This window comes from Zalophus californianus, chromosome 6, assembly GCF_009762305.2.
Source record: "Zalophus californianus isolate mZalCal1 chromosome 6, mZalCal1.pri.v2, whole genome shotgun sequence".
NCBI lineage: Eukaryota > Metazoa > Chordata > Mammalia > Carnivora > Otariidae > Zalophus > Zalophus californianus.
In genome coordinates this window covers 127,776,594-127,796,970 of record NC_045600.1, presented here as the reverse complement: position 1 = coordinate 127,796,970, position 20,377 = coordinate 127,776,594, and the positions used below count along the sequence as shown (strand labels likewise).

The 20,377-nt window shown below is 50.9% G+C and overlaps 1 protein-coding gene across 1 annotated transcript in view; it reads right to left on the bottom strand.

Annotated features, from left to right (window-relative positions):
- ADAMTS17 (ADAM metallopeptidase with thrombospondin type 1 motif 17) overlaps positions 1-17,007 on the bottom strand; it is a 353,771-nt gene extending 336,764 nt beyond the window's left edge. Inside the window, exons 1-4 of the mRNA XM_027571265.1 lie at positions 16,947-17,007; positions 16,599-16,765; positions 15,747-16,117; positions 5,277-5,442 (exon numbers count right to left, since the gene is read on the bottom strand). Of these exons, the coding sequence (XP_027427066.1) occupies positions 5,277-5,442; positions 15,747-16,117; positions 16,599-16,677 (616 nt within the window). The 5' untranslated portion in view covers positions 16,678-16,765; positions 16,947-17,007. The remainder of the gene's footprint in view (positions 1-5,276; positions 5,443-15,746; positions 16,118-16,598; positions 16,766-16,946) is intronic.
- Between the last annotated feature and the right edge of the window lie 3,370 nt (positions 17,008-20,377).

The window sequence follows — 20,377 nt, the reverse complement described above, 5'->3', positions numbered from 1 at the left end:
AGAAAGGATCCCTTTGTACAGCCTGTTTCTAACTGCTCCTAAATTTGTGTTTTACCTTTTAGGCATTTGTGAGTGTTCTCATGACCATGCCCCCCAACCCTGCCCACAGTGGGGCTGGAAGCATCACATCCTCCCTCATCTGTGTGTTCCTCAGCAATAACCCTGTGAAGCAGACAAGACTGGCATCATTTCAATGTTACAGATGAGAAAACACAGGCTGTTAGGGGCTGAATTGTGTACTCTAACCTCAGCCACTTAGAGTACCACCGTGTTTGAAGAGATGGTCTTTAAAGAGGTAATTAAGTGAAAACGACATCATCAATAGGCTCTAATTCAACATAACTAGTGTTCTTATAAGCACGGGAGATTAGGACACAGACATGCACAGAGAGAAGACAGTGTGAGGACCCAGGGAGAAGGTGGCCGTCTACAAACCAAGGAAAGGGGCCTTTGAGAAACCAACCCTACCAACACCTTGACCTTGGACTTCTGGCCTCCAGAATTGTAAGGAAATAAACGCCTACTGGTTAAGCCATCCAGGCTACGGTACTTTATTCTGGCAGCCCTAAGAGTCACACAGATATTAAGGGACTCTGCTGGGGTCACACCCAAGAAAGACAGAGTCAGGCTTCTAGCACTGTTCTTCTTTTTTCCCCCCAGAATAATACTTAAAATAGGGGTGTCTGTTTTTAGGGTTAATATTTTTATCTGTAAATAAACACTTAAAAGATTAAGATGGAGAAACTCAAAGTAGCATGTTTAATTCCATTTATTTTGGGTTCTTTCTGTTGAGATGCAGAATAACATGGGCGACCATCACTACCACTGAAACAACAAAAAAACACCACATAAACTATGAAATCATTTTTTTTTTTTATCCACTGGAGAGCCAAGGTCTTTTTTTTTTTTTTAAGATTTTATTTATTTATTTGAGAGAGAGAATGTGAGAGACAGCACATGAGAGGGGGCAAGAGGCAGGGGGAGAAGCAGACTCCCCACTGAGCAGGGAGCCCGATGCGGGACTCGATCCTGGGACTCCAGGATCATGACCTGAGCTGAAGGCAGTCACTTAACCAACTGAGCCACCCAGGCGCCCCGAGAGCCAAGGTCTTGATGAAGTTGAGAGGAGAACCAAATCTCAGAGGGACTGAGCCCTTCCTACGTGAGCCAAGACCGGTAGCCACACATATCCCCCACCGCACAGGCGGGATGAGGAGCTGAAGCAGCAGCAGAGGATCTTGTGGAAGTGAGAAGGAACCAGCCAAATTTTTATCAACCATGTGAGCCGAAAGGATGGATTAGATCTGGAGGAGGGGTGCCCTGAATCTACTGCACCAGACTTTTACCAAGTATGGCGGCCTGCAGGAAGTCGGGACAAGGACAGAGAGCAGAATGATACCTCCATGGTGACGTGGAGACTGGGGCCTAAGCTCTTCCGGTCCTGCCTCAGGACATGTGAAACCAGTGGAGAACTGAAAGTAGTTGAAGTTGCAATCCAGATCAACCCACCTCAACTCCCGATTAAGCAGTAGAGTTGATCTCCTGAACCCACGGCCGCTTTGTCACTACAAGAGAAGCCAGCTGAGAACAGGCTGTCAGAGAGAGAAACACTTGCCACGAAGCCCAGCCTGGCTAAGCCTACCTGAGGTCGACCCTCCCGCTCTGCTCCTCAGTTCCAGGAGCCCGGGACAGTGATGTTGAGTGGTTAAGCCGGTCTGATTCCTGTCATTTCCAACCAAAGGAATCTTAATGGACGTAAAACAGGAGTCCCAACCAATGATTTATGACTGATCATATATACAATTGTTAGGCAAATTATTGCATAAATTGGCAATAAGTAATTTCTGAAGAGTTATGGCATCTTCTAAATACTCACTAAAATTCACTTTATAACACTACAAATGAACCAAACAATACTACAAAATAACTACAATGGTTTTTTTAAACAATCATAACAGAACTGAAAGTAGACATCAATGTCTTTGCAGGTACCATTGCTGGATGGTGTATTTGTGTTTTAACGAGCACACTGAAACACTGTCAGATCCCTACCTTGGCAGGGCCTTGTAGGAAGGTTTAATATTCTGCCATCTACCTCAACCACCCACATGTTACATCTACCATGATGGAGGAGACAGAGATTGAAATTGTTACTAAAGCCCATGAAAATGAGGAGATTCTAAACTGAATCCAAATGGAGAAATTAAAATAAGCACAGAAGACAGATAAAAAGTTTTGAGGTCAAGACTGAGAAACGTTTCGAAATATCCAAAGTACCATGTTTGCTGTTGAAAATAGCCCCCAAAACTTTTAAAAACTCATGCTGTGACCAAAAGAAAAGAACGAATGAAAAAGGAAGAAAAAAAGAAAGGCTCACAGACTCCATATTTTTCATGCCAAGTTCCAATCTGGAGTGACACTTTATGAATCATTTTATAAGGTCCTAAAAATAAGAAGCAATAAAGGTAATAGGATCCTCTCTCTGGGAGCCCCAAAGACTGCTAGAAATGCAATTTCTTCCCTACGAGAAGGCAGTGGGTTCTTCCAGGTGGCCTTGTCCCTGTGTTAGTCCCTCTGTCGGCCTAGAGAACAGGGTGGCTTACCAGAGTTCAACTCTCAGGTAAATTGAGTGCTTCATGGAGGAGGAAGAATGATCGGACTCCTTCTCACCTGCAAGAGCCAGCTGGTTACTCCCAGGCCAGGTCCAAGGTTGGGGTAACACAAGATTCAAGACAAGGCACAATGACACCTAAGACAGCCATGTTCAGCCATAAAGAATATGAGCCCATAGGAAATCCTGGATGATTCATCGGATTCCTATTTCCAAGGAAGCCAAAAATATATCTTGCTGGTTTCCCAGTAAATTGATTTTGTCAATTTCTCAATGAAATTTCTAAATTCCCAGGAAGTCAACCCACACTCGACAGGGCCTAACTGCTTTATTAGCTAAACCTATTAGAAGGCCCACTGTCCTTCACACAAAGCAAGAAGGACCGGAAGGAAATAGACACCTTTCTCAGGTGTCTGTGTTCCTACCCAGGACACAGTCCGAGTTGGCCCCACCTTATTAAGTACGCACATCGCCCTAGCACCGGAGAGCACAATGACGTGAGATGTGGGGGCAGCAAAGGGAAGATGGTTTTTTTAAGCAAATTCAGAGATTTCTTCCATGGCTGCTCTCATTTAAACTTCCTTTCTGACACTTCCTCCCCACCCAGGTTTTGTTCATTTCATTTCCTTCATTATAGGCTAAATACTCTATCAAAAGGGTGCCTTGAAACCAGCCTCAGGGAGGAAAAAATGCAAACCCGAGCACAATTTATCATGTTGTCAGCAATCCTGGGTATCGTGCATGCCCCTAAAGAGGATGGCAGCGGGCAATGAGCCAAATATTCCATGATATCATCCACAAGTACCCTGGTTTCTGATCCTGACTAGCAGTTGATGAGCGCCGGCTTGAATAGAGGGAAAAGTGAGACTAAAACGTATTTGCCCTTGGACTTTGTTGTGGGGCCCCTGCCTGGTGGTTCTCACCTGAAAACCCACTTCCGATGGCCCACCGGTGCTATTACTCATGTTTAATACTCCTTAGCGTGGTGGTTCTCAGCACCAGCTGAACATTAGAACTACCTGGGGAGATTTTAAATCACCAGCTGCCCAGACTGTGCCCGAAACCAATGAAAGCAGCTCTCCCGGGGCAGGACCCAGGCGTGAGAAGCTGTTAAGGTTCCCCAGGTGATGCCAAAGGACAACCAGCCCTGAGACCCCCCCCCCCCGCCTCGGTAACAATATATTCAGATTAGCAGAAAATGCATACAGATGTAGAATGACCAATAGTCACTTACTTTGAAAGCAGATTAAAAAAAAAAAAAAACCTGCTCCACCAAGATTGTCAGGGGGCTGATGTTTAAAATAAGATCCCAGCATCAGGCCCAAACACACAACCGACCAACTTCCCCAAGCCCCTGCTTCCGATTCAAGAGTGTGTTTTAGTTACTAGTCATTTCATACTGAGGTCCACCTTCCCCTGCGTTTGTAAGGGTACAGGAAGGAGCAGAGCAAAACCCTTCTGTATGGTGGCATTCTCTATCACTCAGAGCTCTCCTGGGGTTTCAGAGATGGCCTTGATTCAGCAAAATTGCCTCCGCTCTCGCCCTGCCGAATGCAGACCCGCTGAGGGCAGCTACCTGGATAAGATCAGGTCTACAGGCAACAACTGAGCTGAGCTGCAACGCTTGTGCATATATCCCAAAGCTGTCCTAAAGGACAGTCATATCACTGATGTATTTCCAAGGTCACTGGAATACCAAAGAGAGACACTATATTTTTTTTATCCAAAGATAAGTCTTTAAACTACAAAAGCACAACTCCCAAAGGTGAGCCGTGGGGTCCCATGCCCTCCATCCAGGGAGGAAATGCCACCTGTGAGCAGCAGTTTATCCGTCGTCATCAGGGGACGCTCCCAGGAAGACTGCTGATGGCACAGCAGTGGCCATTTCAGTGACCGTAAAATGTTCCTAAACAGCTGACCATGAATCCACAGGTTGCTCGAACAGGGGCACAGAATATAAGAACCCTGGGTTCTCACCCAAGCTACTTAGTAGAATCACCTTTAAAAACACGGACACCCCAGTCGCACACCAGACCAACTGGATCAGGATGCTGGGGGACAGGCTGGTGCCAGACACTGTGTAAAGCAGTGGTTCGGCACACCTTAGCACGCATCAGAAGCGTGAACCTGTGAAGCGACTGATTCCTGGAACCACCCCCCCCCCCCAGTTTCTGAGGCAGGAAGTCCGGGGGCGGAGGGCCTGAGAACATGCAGATGACAGGGTCCCAGGCTGCAGCCCTGATGCCGCTGGGAATCATGGCTTCCGAGGCCCCCCCAGGTGCAGCCAGGCCTGGGGAGCCCCGCAATGAAGAGCCCACTCTGGCCAGGGAGGGAGGGAATTCTCAGTCTAGCTCTGCCACCAACCTAGGGTTTGGTAACAAATAAGCCATCCAGGGTTGGGGGGCCTCAACTCGTTCCTGACCTACACAATCGAGGCACTGCATCAGTGAGATCCTGGGTGCCCTCCCTCTTCAAAGGGCTGATACAGGAAATGCTAACACTAATCCAGATAGAGGGGAAAAGGCAGTGGCCTTAGGGGAGATGACAAAACAGCTTCCAAATACAGGGGAAGAAAGGTTGTTGCTCACAGGACTTCAGTGTGCCTGGGGACGTGCAGTGGTGCCGAACGGCATGTGCTGTCAAGTGTGCAGTTTCCCAGACTCACCTGTTAGAACCTGGCAGAGCTGCCCAGGGACCTGGGCCTCGGTGGAGGGGCTGGGTGCCAAGGACCATTTGCGCCTGACCAGGTGCTCTCGTGCGCTGAGCGGGCCCTGGGAATTGTTGAGGGGCTGGATTAGCACCTGCTCCTGCCCAAGCTGGATGAGACCAACCTGCCCAGAAAGAGGAAAACGGGACATGAGTCATCCTTGTTCACGCACACCCAAGACCCCGACAACCTGAGGGCAGCAAGGCCACCTGGCTAAGGCCTGGGCCTCAGCTCTGGGCTTTTGCTTTGCAGGGTGCCCTGATTCACCGAGCCCAAGAAGGAGCGTCTGTGGGACTTGAAACATCCCACCCCATGGCTATGTGGGGAGGCGGGGCACGGGGTTGGGGATGCAGAGATATCCCGGGTTCATTTTCAAAACAAATGTATTATTTTATTAGTAATAAAAAGAAACTTTCTTTTAAAAATTATTTTTAAAATCATCCTCCAAAAGTCCACTTGAGGAGGCAATGCCAAAAGTGTTGGGGATGAATGACAATTACATCCTTAATGGGGGGGGGGGAAATGTATCTTATCCCTGGGGATATTAAGAATGCAAGAGGATGGAGCCAGTCCTGTAGTGTTAATAGCTTTGTGACAGGGGATTAGTACATTGTTCCAGAACTTGTGGTGTTGAAGAGAAATCGACAGAGTAGCCAATGGATTAGATTTGTGATTCTAATTTAAAGTCCATCACGGACTTAGATTCGTGATTTTAAAATCTTAGTAGGTTTAGAAGCAGTATTAGAATGTGTAAGAGAACTTAAGACTTCCTACGTTTGTAAGACTCACTTATTAGGTCTGTAGGAATCACTGATATACTTGCAAAGGGCTTCTTAGCCAACCAAAGAACTTGAAAAGGAAATTGACTACATTACATTCCTCAATGCAGTTTTAAAGGTTTAAAAGTTGTTAATCACCAAATTTACAAGTGGCACCGAATATTATCCAAAGCTCCCTTGAAAAGGATTGCAAAAAACCTTTGAGATAGGGGATCAAGAGTACACCTATCTAGACGAGCGCGGGCAAATGTATAGGATTGGTGAATCATACTGTACACCTGAAACTAATATAACACTATTAATTATACTTCAATAGAGTTTTAAAAACTTGCTAGATTAGAAATAGGACGTGACTTGTAAACTGAAGGAAAAATTTAGGAACTAGGATTTTTAATTTGCCCCTTTAACAGAGTGAATATTAATTCTAAAATATATATATATGGTGCAGAGAACTCTTCCCATCCCTTGGAACCAATGCTGAGGCATGAAACCAATTTGTGCTCCTTCCCTGGGATACCTGCTGCTAGCTTCCCTCCGGAGGTGTCAACAAAGAAAGGTAAACCTCCCACAAGGAACCCCACTGGGCCCCAGGCTGGAGGAGGACCCGAGTTTGCAAAATGGGCTGTGAGGCCCACAGCGCCTCCTCCGGGTGGATGCCCAGGACCACCTTGGCTAAACAGAGTCCATAGATCAAGCAGATCAGTCTACGGCTGAAATGAGCATCATCTCTTCTCTCCCCACTGAGTCTCTTTTCTAAAGGCCGTGTCACACAGAAACAGTGCTTCTCAAACTCCAATGCACATGAAAATCACCGAGACGTCTTGGGTAGGCCCCGAGGATGTGCATTTCTAACTAGCCCCCATGTGACACCAATGCTGGAGGTCCGGGGCCCCCACTTTGCGAAGCACTGCTCTCCAGCACAGCAAGTCCTCTGGTCTCAAGGACAGAGCTCACTCAAGCCAAATGGAAGACCTCCTCTACATTTGGAAAGGATGCCCGGACACCAAGCCTCTCTGAAAGTAAACCAGATCAACTAATACGATCGCCTCCAACCCTGCGTCCCCAAAACACAAGGTGAGACCGAACTTACAGCTCCTAGCAGATTTCAAGGTTTCCATTTCATTAGAACTTCTGCCAAGAACAACTCAAGAGATTTTACTGCCCAAATAAAACTGTCTTAAAGTGGCATTGCATGACCCACAGGAAAGCACGGCTTTCTTCCTTCTCCTTTGAAGTTAGAACTTGAATTTGTTCACGAAGATACTTTGGGGAGACGGAAGAAGTGGAAGCAGAAGGTGGCTGTGGCGGGTACGCAGAGCTCCGCTGGGGCTATACCTAAAGAAAGCCTCAGTGCCAAACACACACCTCAGTAACCACGGCGAACACTTCCATGTGTCGAAAAAAAGTTGGCAGGTGGGGCATAGCACATGGGATGAGCCCCACATGGAAGGAGCCCCATGCTCCCCAGAGGATATGCTCAACTTGGACTCTTCCTAAAATGCTCTGGCTTTGGCAGGTCACAGACCCCCTCGGGTCTAGCACTTTCAGAGCCAGTTACCCCTTTGGTCTAGTGTTGGCCTTCACAAGCTACAGTGTAAAAGGCCAGGGAGCGGGTAACTCTCATGCAATGCAACACAGAGGCATGGCATGCACATGCACACACCCAAGCCACAAGCAGAAGTAGCCCCTTTGCTTTAGCAGGTCTTGCTCGCAGGGACCCACATGCTGGTTTCCACCCCTTTAGGGAGGACAAAGGTAACACTGGTATGATTACGTGGACTGACGGACCATACCCTACCTGGCAGCTACTTACCCTCCTGGGACCCGGCTTGCAAGCAGACATGGCCAGGACTAGCACCCAGGAGCGAGGGGGCCGGGCACAGGCCCCCACCCTGGGGAGCCAGCGCAAGGAAGGACTTTGCCCTGCCCCTCCCCCAGTCCCAGGCTGTCAAAGGCTCCCTGATATCTCTTCATGCTCATCTTGTCATCACATTACCAATGATACAATGTGCTGTTGAAAAGTGCCATTTGTGCCCCCTACACACACACACACACACACACACACACACACACACACACACACAGAGGTGCCATCAAGCCCCGGGGAAAACACTTAACAGCCCTCCTTATCTTTCCCGGACCTTCCCTCTTCCTCCTCCCTTCCTCCCAAAAACATCCCTCTCCCCTGGCACTCTGTTGCAGCCCCACTGCCCACTGCCTTATGGGCCATTTGTCACAACCTGAGAGTTTGTTCCTTTGAGACAGGATCACAATCAGCCCTCATTTTTTCCCAGTATCTGCCACATGATATTACTCAAGAAAACGCGAGTGGAGCAGAAGAGATTGGATTGGATTGGATTGGATTGGAATGGCCAGGACTAGGCTGGCCTTTCTGCAGTCACCCTTACTCACAGGCTCTCATCCCCGGCTACAAAGGACAGCCATCTGGGGGAACTCCTGATGCCCAGGCCCCAGTCTGGGCCAATTGAACCAGAATCTGTTGGGGGCAGGGGGTGGAACTCAGGCACTGGTATTAACAGCTCGCCAGGAGATCTGAGAGCAGCCAGGGTTGAGAACCATGGTGCTAGCTTTTAGCTAGGTGCCAGAGATGCTGGGCACCTCCTGCCTTGATTTAGATGTCTGGAGATAGCCTGGATTTGAACTGGACCTTCCTCTAACCCTGGGGCTCTAGGCCCTGCCCTGGCTTCCAGCCCCCAGCTGCCCCGTGGCCCCAGGAGCTGGGCAGGGCTGAATGGATTTGCATTCATCCTCTGGTCACCGCCCATGCTGAGAAGTGAGACGTGGCGATGTCCTTCCAAGACATGGCAGCCATGAGCCTGAGGTTGCAGGAGATGAAAGGGCCTGCAGACTTCATCTGAAGACGCACAGCTATAAAGGAAGGCCTGTGGCAGACAGAAGTGGAGGCCCTGAGGCTGCTTGGTTTGAAAGGATGCACTAATCCTCCCCAAAGTGGTGCTCTTAAAAGAGATATCTGAAGTTTTCTAAGATGTGGTATCCTACCAAAGCAATGTGTGTCCAATAAAATGCATCAGTTATCACCTGATAGTATAACAGTTCTGAGTGGTTCCTTTGTGATTCTCTTTGTTCTGGGTGCTGGCTTTGAAGGGTTTCTGTACTGCGTTAGGAGAGCGTTATAAATCAGCTAGCATTAACTCCAGCCCAGGCTCCGAAGCACGACGAGCCCTCCTGGCCACGTGGAAAATGCATGAAGGACATATCGACTTTTATCACCTCCGGACATCAGCACAACTTCTCAGCAGAATGGAGAAAATGCTTTTAAGATAATGTTAAAAATATACACACATACATATATATATACACATATATATATACACATACATACATATACCTGTCCTACAGATGCTCCAGAACTGAAGAACACACCTGTCTGAGGGAAGGATGCCGCGTGACTGCCCGCCTCTTTATAGAAAGACCTCACGCTGGAATTTCAGGGCCCGGGGAGCCCCTTCGTCAGGAGGCTGTGGCTCCCTGGTTAACTGGTGTGGGTCTTAAATGGCCTTCTCCCTGTCAATGGGTTAGCGTGGGTGATTTGAGAAGATGGAGCAAATGGGGTTGTTAGTTTGCTTCCTGCGTGAGCAAGTCTGCTTTCAAGAAGGAAAAACAATCCTGTGACTGCAGGCCCTCCTGCACCTGCCTCCACCTTTCTGGGTGGGCCTCAGCGGAGCTCCTGCAGAAGGAGCATGCCTGACCCCACACGGGCAAGATGGGCTTCCCAGCCTCCGCATCAAGTCCCCCTGTCCCTGTCCCGGAGTGCATGCAGAACCCCCCTGCAAAGTCCAGCTGCCGCCTCTGCAAACACCAGGTGCCTAAACAGATTCTTGGTCTTCTTCCCAAAGCCAGCCTCCCCCCATAACATGGGCCCGTCACCACCAGCTCCCCCCGCCTTCTGATCACTAAAGTCAGCCACAAAGACGGTCAGCTCTTCCTCCAGAGTCTCTCTTGCGCAGATGTCTTGCTTCCTGCTTCCACAACCCGAGTCTTGAGGCTCGTCACCTTGTGCTTCCAAACGCCCTCTTCCTCCGCTACCTCCCACATTGCTATCACCAGGGAACCCCCAGTCAACGGCCAGAAATGTTCCCCGTTGCCTCGAGGCCGGTGATCCTCAAAATGTGGTCCCAAGCCAGCAGCAGCGCCCGGGAACCTGTTAGGAATTCAAGCTCTCAGGCCCACCCAGACAGACTGGATCAGGAACTCTGGGGATGGGGCCCACCAACGAGAGTAAGGAATCCTCCAGGGAACAAAGTGGAGAACCACCCTACGATAAATTCTAAATACCTTAGGTTGGTACCCAGGGTCTGGCCTCACCTAATCCACATGCTTGTCTGTTCAGTTCAACCACCTCCAAAACCACCACCTCCACCCGCATCCCCATTACACGGCCACCTCGTGGGCCCCTGATCTAGAGAGGAACCTGGCTTTGGAGGCTCTGCCATCACTCCTTCCTCTTAGAACTTGAGGCCCAACCCCTTCTGCTCTAATCCTTCTCCCTGAAGACCCCACCCCACCCCAGAGCCACCCCTGCTCTACCCCTCCGCCACCCTATAGGCTCCAGTGTGTACCTTCCTTCCTGTGCGAATCTGGACCGCCTTCTGAGACAGGGCCCACATTGTATTCCTTTGAGGCTTGCTGCGAACCCACCAGAGTGTCCTACACAGGGCAGGTGTGTGATAATGATCTGCTCATTTAGTCGACAGTGTTGACTGATTGGTTGATTTATAACTGGAAAAGTCTGGGCCCCGGAGGGCAACAGAAGAAACGTGTTTTTAATGCCTTATTGTGCCAGGCTTGCCCTAAATGATTTCACAGACTTTATCTTACTTCATTCTATCAACAACCACACGAGGCTGATGTTATTTACCCCTCCTGGGGCTGCACACGGGACCATTCAGAGGAGATGGCTCACTTAGGATCACAGCCCCAAATGCCCGTGCAGCCTCATTTCCTAAAGAATGAGAACATGACCATGCATCTGCGTGCAGAGGCGTGCACAGGGAAAGGATCAGCAGTGACCATGCGTGGCTCCCTCCGACATACTGGCTGCAAAACCATCCCCTGTTGCACACGTTCAAAACCAGGCAGCTGCAGCATTTCAAAGCTCAGGAAATAAGACCCAAGAATGCAATCAGTCTAAGACGTCTTTGGTTTATCATCCCATCTTGCACTTTTTTCTTTTTTTCCGATGTTGCCAACTACATAAAAGTTCAGATGTGGAAATCTAGTTACAGACCGTAGGTGGGATGCTGGGGAGAGTTGCGTGGACACCATGATGTCCATGAGTGGGGGCGGGGGGCAGAAAGTCACCGTGAGGCCACATGAACGTCCTTCAAGAGGAAGGGGTGTGACACCTCAGAATTCTCCCATCCGTCCAAGTTCTTCCCTTCAAATCCTCCACGCCTCCAAACTTCACAGTCTTTTCCCTATTTTCCTTAATGTCCTTAATGTCCACTCAACTATATCTTTTTATGAGGCTTTAAAACCGTGTGTGCTCCAAATACACTGACGCTGTACACGAGGAGTTCTTCGGTAATATTAAGGGATGACTCTCGTAGGACTCTGTGCCTTCGCCACACCTGTATCAATATGACGGTGTAGGACACCGTAGTTTGGTCTACGTGCTCCCTCCCAAATGTTCTCCATACCATACAGTTTTTGCCACAGTGGATTCCTGTCTGGCTGTATGCAGTCAAGGGATGCTGTATTAAAAAGCTAGGCGATTTTATAATCAATCAAAAGAGTTTGATAATTCTAAAGGAAGAGACAGCAACCTCCCAAACCTGCCCCCTTCCATCAGAGGAGTCATGGGAAAAAAGCAGGCTGCCCTCTTGATTATGGAGTCCCCCAAAACTCTTCCAAGCCACCTGCTCACTGCCTGACCCCAGCCCCACTCTGTTCCTATCAGTCTACCCCCATGTAACAAAGAGGAGCATTCTCGCAAAGCTCCTGAGTAGACCACAAATGATGTGCTACTAAAATGGCCCCCTGTGCTTCAGTCGAGCTGACCAGCCAGAGCCAGGTTCGGCTGGGCCATCAGGTCAACCCCAGGGGCCAACCAGGATGAGAGAGACTCCAAGCAAGGATCCCATAGAGTGTGGCTGTGACTCCTGCGAAAGCATGCCAGGAACATCCCTGACCTTCTCTCTATCCCTCTGGGGTGGCCTGGCAAATGGGTATGGCTTCTTAAAGTTCCATGGCCCAGAGCTCCCGGGTGCCTGTCGGATCTCAACATTTCTCTCATTGCGTGCCCCGGGGAGGACACAGCCTCAGGCCAGAAGGGAGGGACAGAGTCAGGTGGATGGACCCTCCTGACCTTACATTCATTAAGGAAGAACGGCCACTGCTCGGCTGACCAAACCTCCAGGCAGGGGTCTCCCCCACTCTCTGTCCTCATGTGTGGGGATGGAAAACAGCCCCTTCAATTCACTCATTTCAGACTTTTTCAGACACTGATATTCATTCTATCCCTTTAAGTTCCCTCTCTGCTGCCCTGCTCGGGTGAAGTTTAACCTGATTCCAATTCTGCTGGCCTTCCATGAGCTGGCCCCATTCACAGGAGGCAGCTGATCCAAACTTGCATAAATTCTCTGGGGGTGGAAATACCTGCCTCACATACCCAAAGTTCATTGCTTTGAAATTATATGGTTATAGAAACTCTTCCAAAGACTTAGGTAATGTCTAAGGACTCCCTGAAACGTAAATAAAATGAAGAAGCATAAACAGAAAACAATTAATACTTGCACCTAGAAGAGCCAAGAAGTGTAGCTTGCATAACTTTTCCAAGATAAGAGAGGAAGAACAGCACAAGCCCACGCCTCTGCCTACAGTCAAAAGCAGAAGAGGCGAAATGGAACATGAGATTTACGCTTCATGCCACATAAACAAGTAATGATCTACTCTATTTATGCATCTTCTTTAAACAGATACCAAACATCTCTGGAGACCGCAGAGACACCACGCAACAGGGAACAGAGCCTGCATTCCCCTGCACCAAACACTCTCCACTAAGCCCTTCGGGAGATGTTTGATGCATCAGGATTTAATTGCTACTCAACGTCGGAATAAAGTTTTATTGAATATAGCCACGTCCATCTGTTTATTTACTGTCTACAGCTAAAAGGACAGTGTGGACTTAACCATGACGGAGACCATATGGCCCACAAGGCCTAAAATGCTTACTATCTTGTCCTTTCCAGAAGACGTTTGCCAGCCCCGGGCTCTACGTGATCTTTAGATCCAAGGTGGCTTGGGAATGCTCCCGCCTGCGGACATCAAAAATCTCTTAGTTGCTATGGTCCTCTCCCACACCTTGTGGTTGAGCCTGTCCTGACACACACACAACACACCTGCCCCATTCCGCTTCCCGGCGCTTCCACCTCAGTCAACAGCGACTGACACAACATCACCACCCCCCTGAACCATCTCGAGCACATCTGAACCCCAAAATCAAAGTGAGGCAGGAGTGCCCTGAAAACTTGGCTATAGCCTGAGCTCCTGCGGCTCTCCTTTCCTGACGTCTCAGGGCTACCTTGCCACCAAGAGGTCCCCTCCCAGTCACCACGCAATCTCCTCCTTCCTGCCTTCGGCCCTTCCTCTGCAGAGGGCACTTAGGAAGAAGGGTCCGACAGCGAGCTCTCATGAACAGGATGAACACGGCAGACTAAACACCAGAAGTGTCTGCTCCGGCAGGAATCTTAGAATCTCAAGTCCTCGAGGTCGCCCGCAGCCGGCGCCCGCTGAACGCAGACTCTTGGCGGGGTTCCTTTATCTACAGCACAGCGCCCCCACATGGTGCTGAAGGGAAGCACAGTCTTCTCGAACACCGGGGGACTGAAGTGAACCCTCGCCCCGCTCACAGCCCGGATGCCATCTGTGAGAGGGCCCGGCGTTCAACTCGGTGAGGATGTGGAATCAATGTTATCCAGACTTCCACCCTCAGCTCCTTACAGATAGCTCCTCGCTGGAAACTTTACACCGAGAAGTATAAACTCTGACCTCTAGAGAAACTCACCAAACCGCAGCAAATGGGATTCAGATGTTTCCACGTACAGTACAGTGATGTGACCTAGACTTTAAACACTTTGGCAAAAACAGGAAAAATGATGTGGGCCTTCCAGTCCCTCCCAGAACATGATACAGCCTTGACCCGAGTCCTACGGTGATCTGAGCCTTTCTCACTCCTCCTTAAGCCTCCTCACCCACAGCCCACATTCTCTGCCCCTGTTCCACATTAGCTCCTAACAGGCTGCCTCCACGGTCCATTTTCCTTGTTTAACCGAAGACGCCAATTTCTCCCAGTAGATCACATTCTGATCAGCACTCAGAACCGGCCTGCAAGGAGAACTAGTGAAAGCCAATCCTAGGAAATTACCGCCCGCCCCCCCACCCCGGGAGTTCCTCTACAGAGCTGGGAGGAAAGCAGAAGTCTTACATAAAGACTTGGACCCCCAGGCTCTCTGGCTCTGCTGCAGATTCTCTAAGACTGGTTGCATACTGTGTGGGTAAGGGCTAGAGAATTCTAGACAGTGGAGCAAGATAAGGCGGAGGTTGGGGAAGCAGTTTTCTTCTGCCAGGGAAGAACAGACACACAAGAGTATCAGAAACCGCTTCCCCAGAAGCCAATCAGGACAGAAGATACAGAAACAACTCCAGCATCTTATGCTCTGAGCCGATACCAGGCTTTCTTGGGGGCAGCCCATCTGCCAGCCATGCGCGCTCCTAGGGGGCATGATGGAGAAGCTGAGAAGCATGTGGCTGGGCACTAGCGTACAGGGATCAAGCGTGAGCACAAGCAGGGCAGAGGTGCACCAGAACGGCCCCCTGCCCCTATGAGCGCTGTTACAGGTGCTTCTAATGCAGCCGGGCAGGGTCCCCGGGGTGGAGTAGCACTGCCCCAGCAAGGGAGCTTCTGGGGACAGGAACAGGGTCTTATCACCAATGTAAGCAGCCCCCAGGCCTGGCTGAGCATGGCTGCCACACACATACCTGCTCGTGGTATAAGGGAAGAAGGGTATGAACACCCCCTCTCTTGGTTCTCATGGTTCAACTGAGAAGGTTAGTGGCCTGTAAGGGGACCTCATCAAACTTTCCTTTTCCGGGTACAGAAAGACTCGAGAGAACAGAAGGGAGGTGAATTCTCACTACGCTACCCCCACATCCAATAACAGATGAGATACACACCTATAGGTGTTCCCCGTGACACGCACACACACACACACACCTGTGCAGATGCAAATAAATAAGGGTGAAGTGCGCCTCTCGGTCTAGGGGCCCGAGAGGTTTCGCCCCCGCCGGACCTGGGCTCCCGTGGGCGGCTGCTGCGTAACCCCCCATGCAACCCCGGAACGGCACAGTCCCCGTGCACTTCAGAGGTTCGGTACAGCCAGGGGAAGGCACTGTACAATCAGATGCTTCCACTCTCACCCTCTTTGCTCAGAGACCCTCTGGAAGATCTGGGCGGGAAGAGGGGAGGCTCCCTGCGGACGACGGGAGAGCACCCCTGGAGGCTGAACTTCCACCCAGGAGCCGCCATCCCCAGCCCAACCTGCCCCGGGGACCACCCCCGGCGCCGCGACAGATCGACGGGCAGACCCGGAGGGGGCGCGCGCAGTACCAGGCCGCCGCCGGCGCCGCAGGCGCTGATTGAGACGAGGGAACCCGGGTGGCCGAGCACGCGGCCCGAGTAGAAGCACAGCTCGGCGGGCCGTCCGCGGCGCCCGGCCGCGCCCGCCTCCTCCACCTCGAAGCCGCGGGACAGGAAGCGCAGGTCGTGGCGAAGCTGCAGGTACAGGTCGCGCCCGAAGGCCGGCAGGTGCAGCAGCAGGGCGCGCTCGCCCGGCCGGACGCGCGGGGCGGCGGGGGGCGCGCGGGGGCGCCGGCGCTTTCGGGGCCCGGGGGCGCCGGGCAGCGGCGGCAGGTGCACGTCGTCGGGACGCACCCGCCGCGGCAGCACCACCTCCACGTCGGCCGCCGCGTCGCCGACAGCTGCGGGGAGAGAGGAGACGCGTCAGCGCGGCGGGGCCCGCCCGGCCGCCCTCCCTCCGGCCGCCCGCCGCGCACGGGGTCCAGCGCTGGGCACGCCGCGCCAGCGCGGGGACAGCGCGGCCCCGAGCGGGCGCTCCCCTCCTTTCCCTCGCCGCGGCACCTCCGTGCCGGCCAGCGCCTCCGCCCGGGCCCCGCGCCACCCGGGGAAGGGCTCCAGCGCGGCCGCCCGAGCACCTCCGGGGACTGCGGCGCGGCATCGGCGCCCGGAGACCCGGCGGCGATGCGGCCGCCCGGGAGCCGCCTGGAGCCCGGTCGTCCGGCCGCGGCCCGCACCCCCTCGGCCCCGAGCGCTGTCAGCCGTCCGCCACCGGACCCGGGCCGCGCAGGCAGGCGGGAGCCGCCAGGACGCCTAGGGAGGGCAGGAGGAAGGTGGCCGCGAGAGGCACGGGCGAGGAAGGGGCGGTGGGAGAGGGAGCGCTACCTGTGCCCGGGTCCAGTCCCCAAACCAGCAGCAGCAGCAAGGGCAGGACGAGAGGAGGCAGCAGGGCGCCGTCACACATGGTACTGGGGAGGAGCAGCCCCCCGGACGGTCGCGGCGGAGCAGGAGCGCGCGAGGCGGCGGCGCCAGCCGGAGTGAAGCCCTCCAGCCTTTGGAAAAAGTAATTAGCGCTGCGGACAAACCCAACGTGGTAAATCCCAAGCCCCGCCTTCTCCTCGGAAAACAGGAGGCGATTGGGCTCTCGCTTTCCCCTGCCCCGCCTCCCCCTCCCCCATTGGCTAGGACGGGTCTAAACCAGGGTGCGTAGTTAGGTTGTAAGCACTTTCTTACACGTGGTTTCTGGGCAGTGGCGGGGATGGGACACCAGGTGGCGCCAGAGAGCCCCCTGGAGCTGCGCTCTCCCGGAGGACCTGGGAGGACACCTGACAGGTCTGCAGAGTTTGTCCTCCTCGTCACAATCCTCTCTGACCCTGCTGCCCAGCATCCCCAGAAGACAGGCCAGAAATCGTCCTGGACAACCGGTTTCATCCATAAAAGCATATTCTCTCTGCATCTAGAGTAAAACTAGTTTGGGTTGTTTGTGGCTGGACACTTTCACTTTCTGGCACACCTGAGTTTGCACCTGATGGCTACGTACAATGCAGGAATGTTTCGCCAAAGCCTTCGCACCTCCTGTCGTCTTTATCCTCACAGAAGCCAGTAGTACAGGCGTGATCACACGCTCTTACCGATTGAGAAACTGAGGGAGAGAGAGCTGAAGGAGCTTGCTAATTACCCGGTGAGTTTCTGTCAAAACAGGAGCTAGAATTCGTGGTCCTGACTTCCAGCCTGGTGCTGCTTACCACGAACAGCAAGCAAGAGGCTTCAAGAGCAGGCGTGTGTTTTTTTTTGGGGGGGGTGCTAGGAAACTTGCATAAAGTGGCAAAGTCTGGACTTCCAGTTGAGTTCATGCTTTTCCCACCAGAATATAACTGAAATTTGCAAGGAAGATGATCCCTTCAGCTTGTGAGGAGCATCTTGTAGAAAACAAAACAAAACAGAATTAACTGAAGCATTATGGTTCTCAGGTCTCTCCCCCTCCCTTCCTTGTCCTGTTTTCTGTTTCTGTTTTATCAAAGCAGAGAGGTTACCATAGTCCTACTGGACTCTGCTTGGAGCCTTTCAGAATCTAAAATGTATCACGGGATTCCGTGTCATCAGAAGGAATCCAGAGGTGAAAACTGTCCAGTTTCCATGACATTTCATTAACCCCGGGAGTGGACTGCATCACTGGTTCTCAATAAAGCCCACCACTTTTACTACAGCAAACTTGCTGCTCGACGAGTCCTCCAGGGAGTGGCTGATGGAATCCTTTTCTGCTCTGTCTATCCCTGCCCTCCATAGGGGCTGGCCAGTGCCCAGCACTCAGCAGCCCAACCCCTGCTCCAGGGGAAGCCACTTGCTGCTAGGTACCACGCGCATCCACACCCGTCCAAAAAAGGCTTGGCGCTTTTTCCCTCCCCCTTGACAGCAGCGTCAGCCAACTGCTAATGGCACAAGAAATCATGGGGTGTTTTTGGTGCAGCTTTGTAGCAAAAGAGCCACCTCACAGACCTGCCCCCTGAAAGCCAGGGAGCAGCCACCACTCTGCTTCGTAAGAGCAATTACTTCTGCCACTGGAAGTAGTCCTTGTCAACCTATCAGTTGATGCTCCAATGCAGGAGTCCATAGGATCATGCAAACTAAAGCACCAGCAAGGTACTGTCTCATCCCCCAGACTGTCCAAAATTAAAGAGCTGGGAAATATCAAGAATTGGAGAGGACATTCTCCTGCCCCTGGATAGGAGTGTAAATTGGCATGGCCACTTTAAAGAACAATCAGGCAAACTGTAGTCAAATCTAAAATGTACACAACTCTGGGATTCCATGTCTGGTTAACTACCACCAAGAAACACCGGCGCACATTTAAGAATGTTCACCACAGCACCTTCTTGAGAGCAGACCTATTGAAAACCTGAATGTCCATCATTAGATAAATGGCTACTAGAACACAGGGCATCGATTTAAGCTCATATTTATAACACCGTGGAGAGAACTCCAAGACTGGTTATCATATATATTTTTTTAAAAAATCAAGTTGTGGAAGAATGCACATGAATGATAATACTTCCGTAAATACACACAGTATTAAATCATTTGTATGGTAAAATCCCAGGGAAAAGTCTGGAAGGATACACACTGAACTTTTTTAAGGTTTGGTGTTCTTTTTATATTAAATTGCAAGAAAAGATGCCATTCGGGGTCCAGGCAGGATAATTGCTATCATTCTAGGTATTTCAAGCAGGGGAATTTAACACGGAGAATCGAGTACAAAAGTGAGGAAGAGTTAAAAAGGGGAAATTCAATGATTATATGCTGCCCCCGCCCCTGCCCCTGTGGTGCATTCCAGCCCCAGGGGCCTCTGCTTCCTGCTACACCACTGACCACACCATCACGGTTGGTTCTGGATCTACCAGATGCATGAACTAGACCGGGGCTCTGTGCCCATTGCCACACCAGCAACTTCCAACACCTGTTGCACTAGATACTGATCTCTGTTCCTTGCCATCTGATCTCCTGCCAGGGTCTCTTTTGGCGGAATCTAACAGGAAGCCAAAAAAATGTAGGGGAGACATGTCAGGGAGTCACAGCATGTAGGTTGCAGACTTTCAGCCTCAATGATGAAAAGCAGCCCTTAGAAGCGAGCATGTGGAGCTGAGAGACAGGTCCTCTAAAGGTCTTAATCTGGCCTAGATGAGTCTGAATTCCCTCTGCCCTTCACCATTGTGTTCATCAGTCACCATCAGAAGTTTCAGCCTCCCTTCCAAAATGATCTAGTGTTTCAATACAATCCCTATCAAAATTCCATTGGCATTTTGCACAGAAATAGAAAAAACCCAAAATTAATATGGAAACGCAAAAGACCCCAAAGAACCAAAGCGATGTTGAGAAAGAAGAACAAAGAGGGAGGTATCCCACTGCCTGGTTTCAAGCTATATTACAAAGTTCTAGCCATCAGAACAGTAGGGTACTGGCATTAAAACACACACATAGACCAATGGAACAGAATCAAAAGCCCAGAAATAAATCCAGGTGTATATGGTCAACTAATATTTGACAAGACAGCCAAGAATACTCAAGGAGAAAGGACAGTCTCTCTGATCAATGGTGATAGGAAAACTGGATATTCGCATGCAAAAGACTGACATGAGACCCCTATCTTACACCACTCACAGAAATCAACTTGAGTTGGATTAAAGACTTAAATGTAAAACTTGAAACCATAAAACTCACAGAAGAAAGCACAGGAAACAGCTCCTTGGCATTGTTCTCGGCATTGATGTTTTTGGATGACACCAAAAGCACAAGGAACAAAACCAAGAATCAACAAGTGGGACTACATCAAATCTAAAAGCTGCTTCTGTGCAGCAAAAGCAACCATCAATGGAATGGAAAGGCAACTCCAGAACGGGAGAAAATATCTGCAAACCATATATCTAGGAAGGGGTTGATATCCAAAATATATAGGGAAATCTTACAACTTAATAAAAAATAATAATCTGGGGCGCCTGGGTGGCTCAGTAGGTTAAGTGTCTGACTCTTGGTTTTGGCTCAGGTCATGATCTCAGGGTCATGAGATTGAACCCCGCATCGATCTCCACACCCAGCATGGAGTCAGCTTGGGAGTCTCTCCCTCTCCCTCTACACTACCCACCACTGCTCGTGCATGTGTCCTCTCTCTC